We start from the raw sequence: 14,506 nt of genomic DNA on the forward strand, positions 1-14,506 counted from the left end.
CAATAATGTGCAAAACAGATTGGAAAAGTGTAATGAATAAAGCAGTCAGATATGTGCACATTTTCATATTTAATAGGACATCTTAAACAGGCTTTCATAGGTGACGTTTATGACAAGTGAAATGTGACGCTGGTGCTTTGCGAAGCAAATATGAGTGCCAGTAACTTCACAGCTTAGTTGATACAAAAGAGTAAGAACCAAAAAGCTCCCGTCAGCACTGAAAGGAGTTTGAAGGGGTGACAGACTTAACTGTACCATCAACAGTGGAGCTCGACGCCAACGACAATAAACCTGAAAAGTCCCGCACGTGCTACAATCTTTTGAGACAACAATGGAAAAGACGGCCGGGCAAGGAGTAGGAGGTAAACGTGAGCTAACCTGAATGTGGAAAATGAACACCTTTTGGAGGTCATTTTTTTAAAACATTCTTGCGTATCGTCAATGTATTGCTACACACTTGAATTCCATGAGTAGAGAGACATATACGTACAGTACATATATGCACAAATGCATAATTAAGCTTAAAGATATAATATAACCGATAACGTATTTTGTTTGCCGAGGAGACAAAACTATTTACAAGACAGTGTCAGGACTTAGGACACTTAAAATAAATGAGAATATAGTGAGTCCTTTAAGAATAGCAGCATGAACGCATTGCTTTGGATCCAGCAACAAAATGGCTGCCCATTAACTGGCTCCCCTTCATAACATAGAAAGCAGATTTCCTCAAGTCTGCCTGTTCACTTAACACCTCACTTTTTCTCTATCAGGAAAAAAAACAGGTGTAATAAGTATTTGTGTTCATTAAAGAATAAACCTATGTGAACATTTTTGCTGACCAAAACAGCAGCACATAAACCAACTCTGAGCTGAATGTTAAATTTTTTTTCATTCATTTTAAGCTCCCTCGACATAATCTTGAGTATTATCCTCCCTCTATAAAGATCTGTCACTCTGCTGCCATTTTGAGAAATACAGTATGCTTGTCTGTATGTATTTGAAATAAAGTGTTGCGTTTGCAGGCGGTCAAAGGTCCGGAAAGCGGCTGGGGTCTTCTTTAAAGTCGGAGGGGATAACAAAGAATGAGCCCTCAAAATGGTCATGGTGGAACTCCTGGAAGGTGACGGTGGCCGTGATGGTCGGGAACACGGGGATATCTGCGGAAAACCCGAGTGGGTGGGGGGGCTGTTAGCGAGGAGGAGGGGGATTGCTGGAAGAACAAGGTGACGCACCGAGTTTGACGGGAAAGCCGGGCGGCAGTTTCAACTGGACGAACTCCCGTAGTTTGTTGAAGTGCTTGAAGGGAGCAACCACCTCCAGCACGTTCAGTAGACTGAAACGACAGAATCACATTTTTTTGTTTCATTCGTGCTTAGCAAAGTTTTTTTCTTTGGTTAAAACCTCACGCTACGTGTACTTACGATTCGATGCCCAGAGGGAAGTCCTGGCTCATGGCTACGGTGGCTTTGAAATGCTTTTTGTTCTCCTTGCACACCAGCTCTCTGCCCACATGAGGAGGCCTGCGCCGACGAGGAGGAGACCATCACAACATTGGCTCACTCGTACAAAAAAAAAAAAGTCCAATACTTACATTCCATGTTCTGCCGTGATGTATTCTTCCCAGGAAATGGTGTTGGGGGCCGGCGCTGAGAGGGACTGCCTCCTCACAGACTGTGGGAAAAAAAAGTTGGTCTTTTAATTTCCAAGTATCACCCCCCCCCCCCCTCCTCATTCACCTCAAAGTTATGCTCGCTGATGCTGCCGCCTTTGCTGAGACTCTCCATGATGGCTTTGTTCCTGAGGATGTCCTCTTCACTCAGGTGCTCGCGCCTCTTCCTGGACTCCAGCACCAGACCGTTGACGGCGTAGAAGTCCGCTAGGAAGTTGCCAACCCGCTCCTGCGTCAAAGCGCTATGTCATTCACAATGGCACCAAAAAAAATCCTCATAACATGCCAACATTTTTTCTTACAGTTTTGTCCTCCCTGAAGAGCCAGCCACTCTGCGTGCGTGAGAAGGTGATGGACTTAGTGGACAAGGTGGCCGAGTAGACGTCGCTGCTCATCAAGATGTCCACCTCCTCCTCCGTCTCCATCTCAGACTCCTTTAAAGTGCAGGCACAACTGCGAGCATCAAATGCTGCTTCCGCTGCTTCTGCAGGTGAAGAGCGTCTGACCTCGTGGTGTATTCTTTGGTACACTCTGGCTTCGTTGTCCAACACCACAAAGGACTGCGAGGGCGGCGCCGCGCCATTGAAGATGAAACTGAGGTCTCCTCGCTGACACTTCATGTCGATGAAGTCGATGAGGGTGGTGTCCAGCCTGCCGAGGGAGAGCGCACGCTTGTTTGACAACATTGAGGTATGAATTAAATACATTTAAATTGTGATTGAAGGTATTGACATTTATGACCCCAACGTATGCAATACCTGATATTGATGCCCTGCTTGTAGATTTTACAAGTATCAGAGGGGAGCATCCGAGACAACAGAGGCACTGCGGTGGAGAAATGATCCCGATAAGTCTTAACGATATTCACATCACTTTCCCAACACTGACACAAAGACTCACCCCAGCTTTGAAAATCCCAATGCAGCTCCAGATAAAAGTCACCCAGCTGCAAGATTCCAGATTTGTGGATGAGGGGTGTAAAAAAAAAAATTCAAGTGATATTTGACATGCTCACCTCCCGAAGGGCTTTGAGTAATTTTGGCCTTTTGTCCTCCACGCTCTCCCTGGATTGCTGCTTTAATTTGCGCAGTATTGCCGTGACTGCGGGACAGAAAGCCAGAATGAATTAAGATGGTGAGACGCGCAGGATGTCGGAGAAGAGAGCTCATTCGAAATTCGAGTGTGTTCAGCTTTACAGATGCAGCGGACGACGGTAACATGCCGACAAGGCACTTTGCAGCGGCTCCACGTGATGATGGAGGATAAATCCGCTGTTTGTTTCGAATCACACAACCTTCTATTGACTTTTTCGGCTTCAGTGGTACGCGAGTAATAACGAAGGCGGGGTCAGGCCCATGCGAAGCGCCCCCGTGCAGGCTACTTTTCAATTATTCACGCTGGACTTTTCTATCTTTAATGGCTTGCACAAGATTCACAGAATGAACAGAGAGTTCCAAATGGCGTTCATACGGAAAGCTTGTCGACACTAAGCCGTCATTCAGGCCACCCTCCAAAACAGGATCATAAATGCTCAGATCAAATCCACCAACTAACACGCACGGAAAAGCAATGCTCTTCCGTTCTCAAATAGGGAGGCCATATACTTACTCATCTGTCTATCACCGTAGCTGATGGCTTCTGCCAGAGGGCTCCAACCCTGTGCATTCTTCATCTTTACTGGTGCATTGTGGGCCAGAAGAAGAAGGGCACATTCTAAAAAATAATAAACAGGATCAATATTGACCTATATGTCTGTTCCAACAGAACATTAAAGTGATTATTTTTTAATTTCACAATTGCTCATAATGTTATAATGTGGCCTAAAAAAGTGCTTGTAGATTTGGAAAAACATTTTAAAATAGTTTACCCCCTAAAACAGACTGTGTTTATTTGCATTCCTTTTTTGTGTTCAAGTTACTTTATTCTTGAACAACAGATTGTAATCATCCTACCTTTGTGGCCGAGCATAACAGCAAGATGGAGAGGTGTATTACCTAAAAGAAAGATAATACTGATAAGATAAACTGATAAGTGCAGTGAAAAAAAGACTACAAAAAAGGACTACAAAAATGGCCGAAAATCTGCGAGACCGGAAAAACACAGGTGGATGCAATTAAAATCAAGGTGGCGACAGCGGCAGGGAAAATGGCCGCGCACCCTCCGCGTGTAAACTCCAACGCACACGCAAAATAACCTTGTCTACAAACACCAAAGAGGCAGACGGTAAGATGCTAATCAGAAATTCTTGAAGTTCAAATCAATTGTTTGTGTGAGCGCTACTTGGGGCGCGCGTGGGCTAACTTGAAAAATTTAAATGTAGTATGGTTTTAACTTAAAATGTTTGTGTCACTGTTTTGAATGCTACGCGAATTGTAATTTGGGTAAATGTCACTAACACAATTTAACCAATGTTTTAGATTATAAATTCATTCATATTAAATAGTTAAGATTGATTTTGTGGTATATTTTGGCCTGCAATTTCAGTATTATAAAAAGATAACTTGACAAACATGTTCCAATCGCCATTTTGATTTTACAATTTAAAATTTAATGAAGATGGATTAGGTTTCACATGGTGCATTTATTTAGGCTGTGGTCTTGTGTACGTATTTACAGTTATTTAAAATGTTATCAAATTGTCTGCCTGCGGGATATCCTGAATAGCCTTTTCAAGTTGGGAATGTTCATTGAGAAATATTTTTGTAGGGAACAGAATTGCTGCGGAAGTAGGAATTTGGGGATATGGAAAATCGTTCCAATTATTTTTTTAATGGGTTGGAGAAATGTGGAAAGAGTAGAATGGTGTGATTTGACGGAATTTTTTATTACTCTTCTGCATCATACATTAATTTGTCATGCGGAGAGGATGAAAACAATGGCCGAATACCATTGTTCTTACCGTGCACGTCTTTCTGAGAAATGCTATGGGTCCTGATGAGGGAGGAGAGCCGTCTCACGTCCCCTTTGAACACGCACTCGTGCACCGGGAAATCATCGTTGGTGATGATGATCGGATTTTTATTGTCGTCGTTGACGATAGACGCGTTGCTGTTCAGGTTGTTTGCATTCAGATGCTGCTGCTGGTGCTGGTGCAGTGACGACGGTTTGGCCGATTTCAGGAAAGCCTTGTTGGATTTAAAATGGTGACCGGTCCCGTTGGAAGTCTCATCGAACGAGTCGACGGCTTGTGCATTTTTGTTGCCTTTGTAATGCTCCTTGCGGGCGGCGCGTATCGTTTCACCTGTCATAGTGGCAAAAGACCTCAAGTCACCTAGATACTAGCTAACGACACTCGTTGGCATTACTAATCAACGAAAACTAGTCGAAATATGACTAAAAAAAAACAACAAAAACAATTTAGGAATTTTCCCACTGCGGTCAAGGAAGCTTCCACTCGAACAGACCAAGACAAGCCAGCCGCCCCTAATTTTCCTCACACTAGGCATTACGGTAATAAACCGCTGACAAGTGGCGAAAGGCACTTTCTAAATAAAAGTCCCCTGAAAAAGGCAGCGTTAGACTGTCATCGCAGCTGATTAAAAACAAACAAAAAAAAAACATTAAAAAATATATATTGAGGTAGTGACTTGAAGCTGGTCTAAGGTAATGCAGGTCTGGGGAAAAAATAATTAATAAGTGGTAATAACAGGCCTTTTTTCAGTGGCTTATTGAAATTCAGTATCAGATTTCAATGGGACTTGTGGTGATTTTGTGTCCTTCTGAACTGGTCTAGTATTGTGATGGCTAAAAGTTTTATTTTATTTTTTTTAAATCACGTGCGACAATATGCCTTTTTCAGTGGACTTTTATTTAGAAGTGGTTTTCGCCATTTGTCGCCGGCTTATTACCGTAATGCCTAGTATGAAATAAATTGAAGGCGCCTGGGTTCGTCTTTTTGAGTGGAGGGTGGCTTGACCGCAGTTATAAATGTCGTACGGTGGGCGCGGCGATAAAATCTCACAAGTATTTAATATTCAACGGCACACCCAGCAAAACCAAACTGGGCTAAGACTCATCCATAATTACAGTCTCTTCCATTCATTTTGCGGAAGCATATTATTTATCAAACCGGTTGAGATTCAATGCGTTTTGCAGCAAAAATAAAACAGACGCGAGAATTCAATAAGCTCAAGCTACTATCGCGAGATCCACAGAGAACGCAAGTCTTCATGACGTCATCTTTACGCGCCGTGATCGTTTCCGCTCATCGAGGTAACTCGAGCAGCCTTGTTGTGTTTTCGCCAGAATGGCCGCTGCAAAGAAGGATAAAGGGAAGAAAGTTGTTCATCAAGAGGAACTCCGGCGCTTGATGAGGGAGAAGCAAAGGCAAAGTTCCGATAAGAAGCGCGTCGAGTCTCCCTTTGCCAAGTACAACAGCTTGGGTCACTTGAGCTGCGTTGTGTGCAACACGCAAGTGAAGTCTGAGCTTCTGTGGCCCGCTCATGTTCTTGGGAAACAGCATAAGGAAAAGGTGAGCGAGCTCAAAGAGGGAAAACAAACTACTCAAAGTCAACCGGTGAAGAGAAAAGTGACGGATGAAGACAAGGAAATCAACGGGAAAAAGGCCAAACAAGCGCCGGGTGTGGGTCAGTCCGACGTTGCAGTACCTACAGATTTCTGTGAGGAACCAGGTTCTGTCAAGAAGCCTGCAGGTGTTAGTCTGCTACCTGGAATCTATGATGATGATGATGAAAAGGAGACTGAGGAAGCAGGGATGACCCCCGCCAGCCCTCAGCCTCCAGTACACGACGGATTACCAGCAGACTTCTTCGACAGCGCCATCCCGTCAACTCCTACCGTCTCCCACTCTGGCTCCATCGTCAAGCCCCAAGCACCAGAGAAAAGCACTGAGAAGAAGGACAACTCGGGCGAGGTGCTGCCCGAGGGCTTCTTTGATGACCCGGTGCGTGATGCGAAGGTGCGCAACGTGGACGCGCCTAAGGACCACATGGACAAAGAGTGGGAAGAGTTCCAGAAGGAGATACGGCAGGTGAACACCAAGTCGGAGGCAATCGTGGCAGAGGACGACGAGGAGGGCCGCCTCGAGCGACAGATTGATGAGATCGACGAGCAGATCGAGTGTTACAAGAGGGTGGAAATGCTGAGGGACAAGAGGGACGTGTTGAAGAGGTCTCGGCCCAGGAAGGAGGAACCCATGGAGACGGAAGCCAGCATGGAGGATGGGGAGGAAGAGAATGAAGAAGAACTGCTTGGACTTTTGTCCCAGGACTGGAGGGCCAAAGGGGCACTGGCATGATTCATGAATACATTTTTGCAACTGACTGAAGTTATTGTACTTGTATAGAATGTTGATATTAAAGATAACAAAATGGGAGCTAATGGTCTTTGAACTCAAATACCACAATCATAAAATCATTTAACCATTTATTGATGCTCACACGCAAAAACATTGATCAAAACTCCTAATAGCAGCTTTTAAATCAGGGATGGGGAACCAGTCCTCTCCATAAATAAAATATACAATCAAACAAATGTTAATTACATTGTGAGCATTTATGAGTTTAAATGTGTTTTTGGCTGACTGTTCCCCACCCCTGATGGGCACCAAAACTTTTGATAGTGGCCCAGCATTCCCAGCAAATTGTCTGAAACAACCTCAGTGTCGTAGACAATTCTAACTTTGTCATAAATAAATGTGCACATTACATTATAAGCAACTTGGAAAGCACAACTTAAAATACACAAGTATTAAGATCAGAATTGTAAAATAAGTCATCCAATACCCTGAATAAAATGATTTTTTTTTTTTTTTTTAACAGAATGGCCATTTTAGGAACAATTCCATAAATACATTAGACTGCCCCTAAAACAAGTTTTTTTTTTCTTCAGTGCTTGTACTACCTGTTACACATGGTGCATCTAAATAAGGGGTGGGACACCGTTCTCCTATTTAATTAATTCATCTGTGGGCCATCCTTAATAAATTCCGATACAATGATGAAAGAATTGTTTCTTCTGAGTATTCCTGGCTAATCTGTTGTTGGCCCACGTGCTGCAGGTTGCCCACCCCTGCTCGACTGCATGCTATGCCTCATATTATTGCTACATCAATTCTTAGCGTATCCAGGTGAACATAGCCCTTCAAATCTTGAGTTAAAATAAAGATGAAAAAAAACAACAATATGCTTAAGTGATTTGAATACATTAACTATACTAACTGACCGGGATTAGGATCAGGTTAATTAAATGGCGGGGACAGGTTGGAAGGATCTTCTTCTAGTAGTCAAGTTTGTAAACAGTCATTAAAAAGTTTATAAATACATTTCACACTTGTTTGTACGGGTTGGAAGCGTGAAGGAAGGTGTGGGACATTTATGCAGCAAAAACTTCCATGTGTTGTCAGTGAAGACTTGAGAACATTCTGTAGATGAGCGCAAGTTTTGGGTCAGGAGCCGAGGTCGTAAATGGAAGGTGACAATCGGTTTGCACGTAAAAAAAAGTGCAGCAATTCCATCGAGTGTCCAACAGAACCCTGCCGGGCTTCCTTCAATAGCGTCGGCCGCCGTGCGTGGCTCACTCGCTCACAGCCCAAAAGCAGCTCGTAGCTCCGTCGGGGAGTACCTCTGGTCGCCGTTGCTGTCGAAGCACCTGAGCGCACGAGCCTTGGGAGTCGACGGCCCCAGTTTGCTCCACAGCTCTTCGTACGTCAGGCCCGACGCATTGCCGCTGGTATCTGCTAACATTTCAGTCAGGCCTTGCACACGAAAACAAGTACAGTAAAAAAAAAAAAGTCAGTTTTGAGGTTTTTTTGGGCGTTATCGTAACAAGATGGCTTCATCTTGGCAATGCTTGTTTTGATAGAAGTACCGTGGTTGATTTACATACCTTTCAAGGTGACTCCAGGGAGCAAGCGCCTCTTTTGGCATTTGACGTCGCTATTTCTCTTGGAGCGATCCGGGGAGAGGAAGCGTGGCTGTCTGCTTGCCTGTGCGTCAGGACTTAGCGTGGAGTCGTCTACCAAAATGAAAAAAAAAAAATTGATCATTGTAACAAAAGTAGAAAGTAGAAAGCAGTGAGTAGGTTTATCCCCCAGTCACAATGCGGCACCTGGTAACGACGTTTGGGTTTCGGGCGTCTTCTCAGTCGTTTGAGGCCTGCTGCTGTTAGAGAGCTGAAAGTCGACGTCTTTCAACTGGAGACAAAAAGAACACTTGCGTTTTGTTGATGTGAACAAATTACCCCCCCACTCCAAAAAATAATTAAAAAAAAAAGAATCTGAGCAAACACCTCAAAGCTCACGTTTTGTTTGGGGCCGCTCTCCAACGCCGACACTCTACGCTGGAGCTCAGCGACGGTAGACAGGAGCACGTGGATCTGCTCGTCGCTCCATATGTGGTGTTTGGCCTCCGTCTGGTTGGCCTCGCTCACCACTTTCTTCAGTTCACTTATGTCCTGTTACCACAAAGACGCAGATATTCTTACTATACCTCCATTTTCGTACAACTTGCGAGGTTCGGAAAATGTCACCAGAACCAAAATCACTCGAGAAGGAACATCGGTCCTAATTTGGGTCTTAAGATCTAAATCTAAGCTTGAGCAAGGTTTTTAGCATTTTAGACCAAACTCGAGCGAACAAGTTTACCATTGTTGCTTTCATCCCGTTGGCTGAATTCTTCCGAGTTTCGAGCGCGGACTGCATCGTTGTCACGTCGTGCTGAACGCTTGTTAGCGTGCTTCCGATTGTGGCCACGCTCTGGAATCCAACAGAAAAACTTAAGTGAAAAAAGAATGAGGAAATAAAAAAATATATATAGTTTTTTTTCAAACTCCACATTTTTTACCTTTTGAAGTTCTTCCACTGTAGTGGGCAGGCTGATTAAATCGGAGGCCGATTTTAAATTGGCCTTCAAGTGGTTTACAGCAGAGTCCAGCGAGGTGATCTGCATGAGGGAAGGCATTGACATTTTTTTTAAAGGATGAATTCATTTTTTTTGCATGTGCAACCCTACTTACATCTAGTTGGACAACGTAAAGATGGCAACTAACCTTTCTATTGATGTCTGTAAGGTTGAACCACAGTTTGCTCAACCCTTTGTCGCCATTCTCAATGTCATCAAGCTTCCTTTCCTTGTTTTTTAGTTCCTCACTTAATTTTGCTATTTCACTTGAAGATGCCTTTTGGGTGGATTCCACTAAAAAAAACAAAAAAATCAATCACAGCAACGTCAAAAGGGTTCAGAGTTCTTCACGGCTACAACAAGACAAAAACAGCTGCGTGACAGCGGAGCTTACTGTTGTGCAGTTTTTCTTTCATTAAGTCCAGATCTTCCTTCAAGGCAATCTGCATCCATATGAGGCCAGCGCAGGCCATGACGCAAGCGGCCAGAATGATGAAGAGAATCAAAGGGTAGCACACAGAGCAGCATTGACTGTAACTTCGCCTGTGAGCAGACAAAAGCGGCAATGTTAGACACCCAAAAAATATTTTCAGACATTTAATTACACGGTTCCATAACTTACAAAGTACGAGCACCCCATTGTAGTGAACAATGAGTACAAACCACAATTATGTAATGTACACAAAGGAATTTTCCAAAAACTTGACGTCATTCTCAAAACAATAGGGGATGCATGTTGAAGTACGGAAGCCACAAAAAAATCATTCTCAAAGGCGCATTTTTTCCCCCCATCTTGGTTGATTTACTCTTATTTTATTCAGAATTAAGTTTTGGAAAATACTTTCAGTAACAATATTCATTAGGCAAATTGCTGTCAAGTGCTAATTTGCTGGTGACTTAGGAGGATTGTTTACACAAAGTTCTACAGCAGTGTTTGTGTGGTCCAGGTTTTTTTGGGGGGCCACAACGTGAACACTCACTTGCTGAAGCTCGCTCCGCTGCTCATCTCATTGAACTCGTCGTCCCCCGAACTAAAATCTGACTCCGAATCTGGAGGCTCGGTTCGAAGGAGCCGGTGACCTGAGCCCTTCTTCGTCTTCTTTCTCTTACTGTCCCCGAGTCCGATGAGGGCGTTAAGCTCCTTCCTCTTCTTCATTTTCTTCTGAGGGGTCAGCGAGCCCGCCGAGCTCGACTTAAAGCCTACTAAATCCAACGTTTTGTCCAGTTTGCTGACTGACCGACGGTGGAAGCTAAGCTAACGCCAGAGTTTTAATTAGGGCAAGAAGCCGAGAGAAATAAAAACACCGGGCGACACCGGTTACTGTATGTCAGACAACTACCACGTTATTATAATTAATCTAGTAACATAACCATAATCTTAGTAAACCCCTCCAACACAAAAACAAATTGAAATGCGAGCGCTCGTATTAAATCCAACGGATGGCTAACGCGTCTGCATTTGACACCTTGCTAATGCTACAAGTGGCTAACGTCGCGATTCAAAGTGACTCGCGCCCGTGACGAGTATTTTTTTCCAGAGCTAACGATGAAGGACGTGTGATAATAAAAACGCCATACTAAACGTAACACGCCTGAAATTGACACTTATTTTCGAGGCGTCGGTGGGCCTTGCTGCATTGTACAGTATATTATTATTTAGTTTTGACGTCCCAGTTAGATCACATCTGATTGGTGGAGTGACAGACTCCAACTTCCTGTGTATCGCTGGAGCCCCGCCCACCTCTATGCAGCATTTCACAAATACACGCACACTAAATATATTTTTTTAATTTAATATTACGCCAGAACCGTTGTGATTATTCATCAAAGGGCGACTTATTAACCATAAATGTAAATCTGTGGCCCGACCCAATTTGTGAAAAAGGGTGACCATGCAGGCCTGAAGGAACATACTGTAAAAAAAAAACATTTTCTTAATATTTACTGACTTTTTGCTGCCATGTGGCTGCAGCAGGTTGTTAGAATGGCCCAGCGAGACTCTTGGACAGAGTGAAGGCAAGCGTCCATGTGGCCTTTAGCTGTTTTTCATGAGAATTGCACACCCACTGGCCTGCTTTCTCCCTGGGAAAAATATATTCCTTTATAACCCCCCGTGTCCCCCCCTTTTGCAAAACTACTGCAGTGAATTACTAATAATAGTCGCCTGGTATGAAATTCAACACACAAAAGCCACTGAATGCTCCTTAGAGTCTCAGTTTGAGACATGGCCCTACTGCTGATGCTTTATTACAAACAGAAAAAAATTCCTCAGAGTAATAATAATATGGTTCCCACTGCCCACGCAGAGCTAATATTATCATAGTTGAGCAGGACTAATGTGTCCGTTCTGCTCCACCAAATTAGGCGTGAGGTTGGGGGTGGGGGGTGGATACTGTTTTGAAGATTATAGTGAAACAAAATTCAATCAGCGTCGGAACGCCTGGCGAGCGGGACATGCATCCTGCTGTGGTCTGTATACATCCAAGCCAGCGTGAGGCCTGCGAATCAAACCGCTGGTGTTTCATATCATTTTTTTTTTTTTTTTCAAACTCGGGGTCATAGATCTTTGTTACATCGTTGAATGTGATAACAAAAACAACACGTGCTGTGATTCACTAACGCCATGCTTTGAATTGGAATCGGATTGTCTGCTAATGAATGCTTTGTTCTGACACAAAGGATTTTGTGAATACAGATTATCATCAATTGGAAGCAGAGGCTGTGGTCGGAATACAGATTTTTTTTCTTCTGCTCGCCAGGCAATTTACCTGTCATTCACCACGTCTAGATGTATTTTGTTGCGTGAGGGGAGAACATGCATGTTTGTCACACTTGAGAAAAATTGGAAAAAAATGAAGTGAATGTCAAAAGGCCATTAAAGACTTCCATCCAAAGGAATTTTGTACACTTTATAAAGCTAAATCAATCAGATTTGATCTTGCCTACTTTAATGTAGCTGCAAATATGAGGCTTCAGAGCAAAATGTTCTTTGGGAAATTTCAAGTCTATCGGATTTGTCTTGTAAAAGATCTAACTGGTTTAACTGATACTGATATATATTTTTTTAACTTAAATGTGTTTTTCTACATCTACACCCATCCGCCGTAGAGAACACAGTGAATTCATCAGCAGTTTGTGGAGATTTTTTGGGGGGTTCTGTAAATTAAAAAAAAAAAAAAAAAGATATCCTCACCCACTCCACTTTGCGTCATGCTGCTTTGTGTCGTAGCACCAGCAGGGGGCAATGTTGGCTCACTCGAAGGCTTGCCTGGAGTCAAGGACAAATGGGCTCACAATCACAGACATGCACTAGAGGCTTTGCAAACTAGATCACTGTCTCCATTAGGATAACTTCTCCGGGGCTTGTACTAGTGAAGAATATTTCCGTTGCGCAATAGCGGCCCTATGCGTGCATTCTTGCAAGATGTAGCCATCAGTAATAAAAAGGTCGACGTCATTGTGGCGGAATATGGTGCCAGTGGATTAATTTGGAAGGAGTGACATTAAAAGCCTACCGTGACCAATTCAAGACGCGAGAGTGCTTTTCTTCTTTTTGTATTTGTTTTGTTTTTTGAGTGGGCTTAACATTCAATCACCAATCAGCCAGTGACTGCGTAGGTTGGCTTTCAAGCACATACAACAGCTTCGTGCATTAGAATAATGAAAGGAGGCAGGGGGGAGAAAACTACGTCAGTGCTTTGATTGCATTTCAAACCTTCTTTGGTGCTCTTTAATGTTTTAATCAACAGCGGAAGTGCTAAGTGTAACAGCTAAAATGTCAAAAAGGGACATGAGCAACCATTCTGTTTTCTACAGCTCTTTTCCTCATTAGGGTCAAAGGTTAGCTGACTTGAGGCGAGGGGCCGGTTACACCCGGGGATGAGAGTTGGCACAACAGGGCAAGCCCACCTCAGGCGATTGGTCAAGGGAGACGTCTGGCAGACGTTGACCCCGATCAATAGTGACAAAGCATGGCTTTGGGCAGCGGGCTCGTTTCTGCTCGGCGGAAGGCGAAAGCTTCCCCGCCCCGGTTTGAATCGATACCCTGGTGCAGAAGCACTAATTCATATCACATGATTGCATCTTTGATTTGAAGCGAGCTAATCCGTCGTCGGTGCGGTTGAAAGAGGATGAAGAGAAGAAGCAGCACTGGAAGGAGAACAGAGGCAGGGCTGATATACGATGCTCATTTAGCACAAAGAAAATTGGGGCAACGGGGGGTGTACGGCATTTGAAGTTTGGCAGATGAAATTAAAAACAGTTCACGCAAGCTGCTCACAGCTCAACAACAAAGGAGGAGGAAGTGGATGATGAAGAAGATGATGCGGTTCATCCGGAGGAAGAGTAGGGGAATAATTCTTTTCATCAAGAGCTTGTGTGTGCGCTTGTCTTCCTGGTGGCCAGGGCTGGATTCGCCATTCAAGCAAAAATCGGCAATTGCAAATTCCTAATTTTCCGATTTTTTTTCAAGGAGGATGGATTGCGCAATGAAGGCTATCCATTGTATTGGCAAGCTTGTCGAAGTTTTCATATTTCCACTTTCCTGTTCTTCTGTGAATGGTTGAGTGTCGTGAATTCCAGCGTTGAGATTTCCCGTTGCCCACGTGGCCTTTGAACGCATGGCCAACATCTGCTCAATGTTAGGCTTGCAATATATATAATGACACCGCACATACATACGTTATGTGCTGTCATTTTTAGTACGCATATACACGCAGCCTTTGATATATTTATGAAAAAATGTCATATAACACATGTATATTTGAAGCACGATATACATCTATATTTTCAATTCAATTGCAGTTGCGTTATTTTGGGCATACTAAAAGGGTTTCAATGTGGAATGAAATGATCAGTTGTATAAAACTGTACACTCTTATTTTGATGTCAATTTGCTAAAGTAATGTAGAATTTTGCGACTTTTTTTAAATTACTTTTATTGTAATTTTAAATTAATTTTTTTGCATAATTGTTA

The 14,506-nt window shown here is 43.4% G+C and overlaps 3 protein-coding genes across 6 annotated transcripts; 1 reads left to right on the forward strand and 2 right to left on the reverse strand.

The window, feature by feature from the left end:
- Positions 1-52: 52 nt before the first annotated feature.
- Positions 53-5,117, reverse strand: LOC125985298 (ankyrin repeat domain-containing protein 13C). Its single transcript, XM_049747996.1, has 13 exons — positions 4,572-5,117; positions 3,625-3,666; positions 3,281-3,385; positions 2,688-2,773; positions 2,573-2,618; positions 2,431-2,497; positions 2,179-2,323; positions 1,975-2,106; positions 1,740-1,901; positions 1,595-1,674; positions 1,425-1,523; positions 1,236-1,336; positions 53-1,160 (listed from the first exon to the last, which is right to left on the reverse strand). Exons 1-13 carry the CDS (start codon positions 4,918-4,920, stop codon positions 1,030-1,032), a joined length of 1,545 nt encoding a protein of 514 aa, XP_049603953.1. The 5' UTR covers positions 4,921-5,117; the 3' UTR covers positions 53-1,029.
- znf830 (zinc finger protein 830) lies at positions 3,746-7,007 on the forward strand. 2 transcript variants are annotated; one of them, XM_049748013.2, is made up of 2 exons: positions 3,746-3,895; positions 5,918-7,007. In XM_049748013.2, the coding sequence occupies exon 2, from the start codon at positions 5,919-5,921 to the stop codon at positions 6,927-6,929; it is 1,011 nt and encodes a 336-aa protein (XP_049603970.1). In that variant the 5' UTR covers positions 3,746-3,895; position 5,918; the 3' UTR covers positions 6,930-7,007. The 2 variants fall into 2 exon arrangements, with proteins under 2 accessions (XP_049603970.1, XP_049603971.1); XM_049748014.2 differs by having other exon boundaries at positions 3,753-3,895; positions 5,898-7,007.
- A 37-nt stretch (positions 7,008-7,044) lies between these two features.
- Positions 7,045-11,223, reverse strand: efcab14 (EF-hand calcium binding domain 14). 3 transcript variants are annotated; one of them, XM_049748012.2, is made up of 9 exons: positions 10,512-11,223; positions 9,926-10,074; positions 9,680-9,825; positions 9,475-9,573; positions 9,276-9,386; positions 8,933-9,085; positions 8,741-8,825; positions 8,519-8,647; positions 7,045-8,387 (listed from the first exon to the last, which is right to left on the reverse strand). In XM_049748012.2, exons 1-9 carry the CDS (start codon positions 10,685-10,687, stop codon positions 8,215-8,217), a joined length of 1,221 nt encoding a protein of 406 aa, XP_049603969.1. In that variant the 5' UTR covers positions 10,688-11,223; the 3' UTR covers positions 7,045-8,214. The 3 variants fall into 3 exon arrangements, with proteins under 3 accessions (XP_049603969.1, XP_049603966.1, XP_049603967.1); XM_049748009.2 differs by having other exon boundaries at positions 8,741-8,843; XM_049748010.2 differs by having other exon boundaries at positions 8,921-9,085.
- Positions 11,224-14,506: the final 3,283 nt, after the last annotated feature.

The sequence above is a fragment of the Syngnathus scovelli genome, chromosome 17, assembly GCF_024217435.2.
Source record: "Syngnathus scovelli strain Florida chromosome 17, RoL_Ssco_1.2, whole genome shotgun sequence".
NCBI lineage: Eukaryota > Metazoa > Chordata > Actinopteri > Syngnathiformes > Syngnathidae > Syngnathus > Syngnathus scovelli.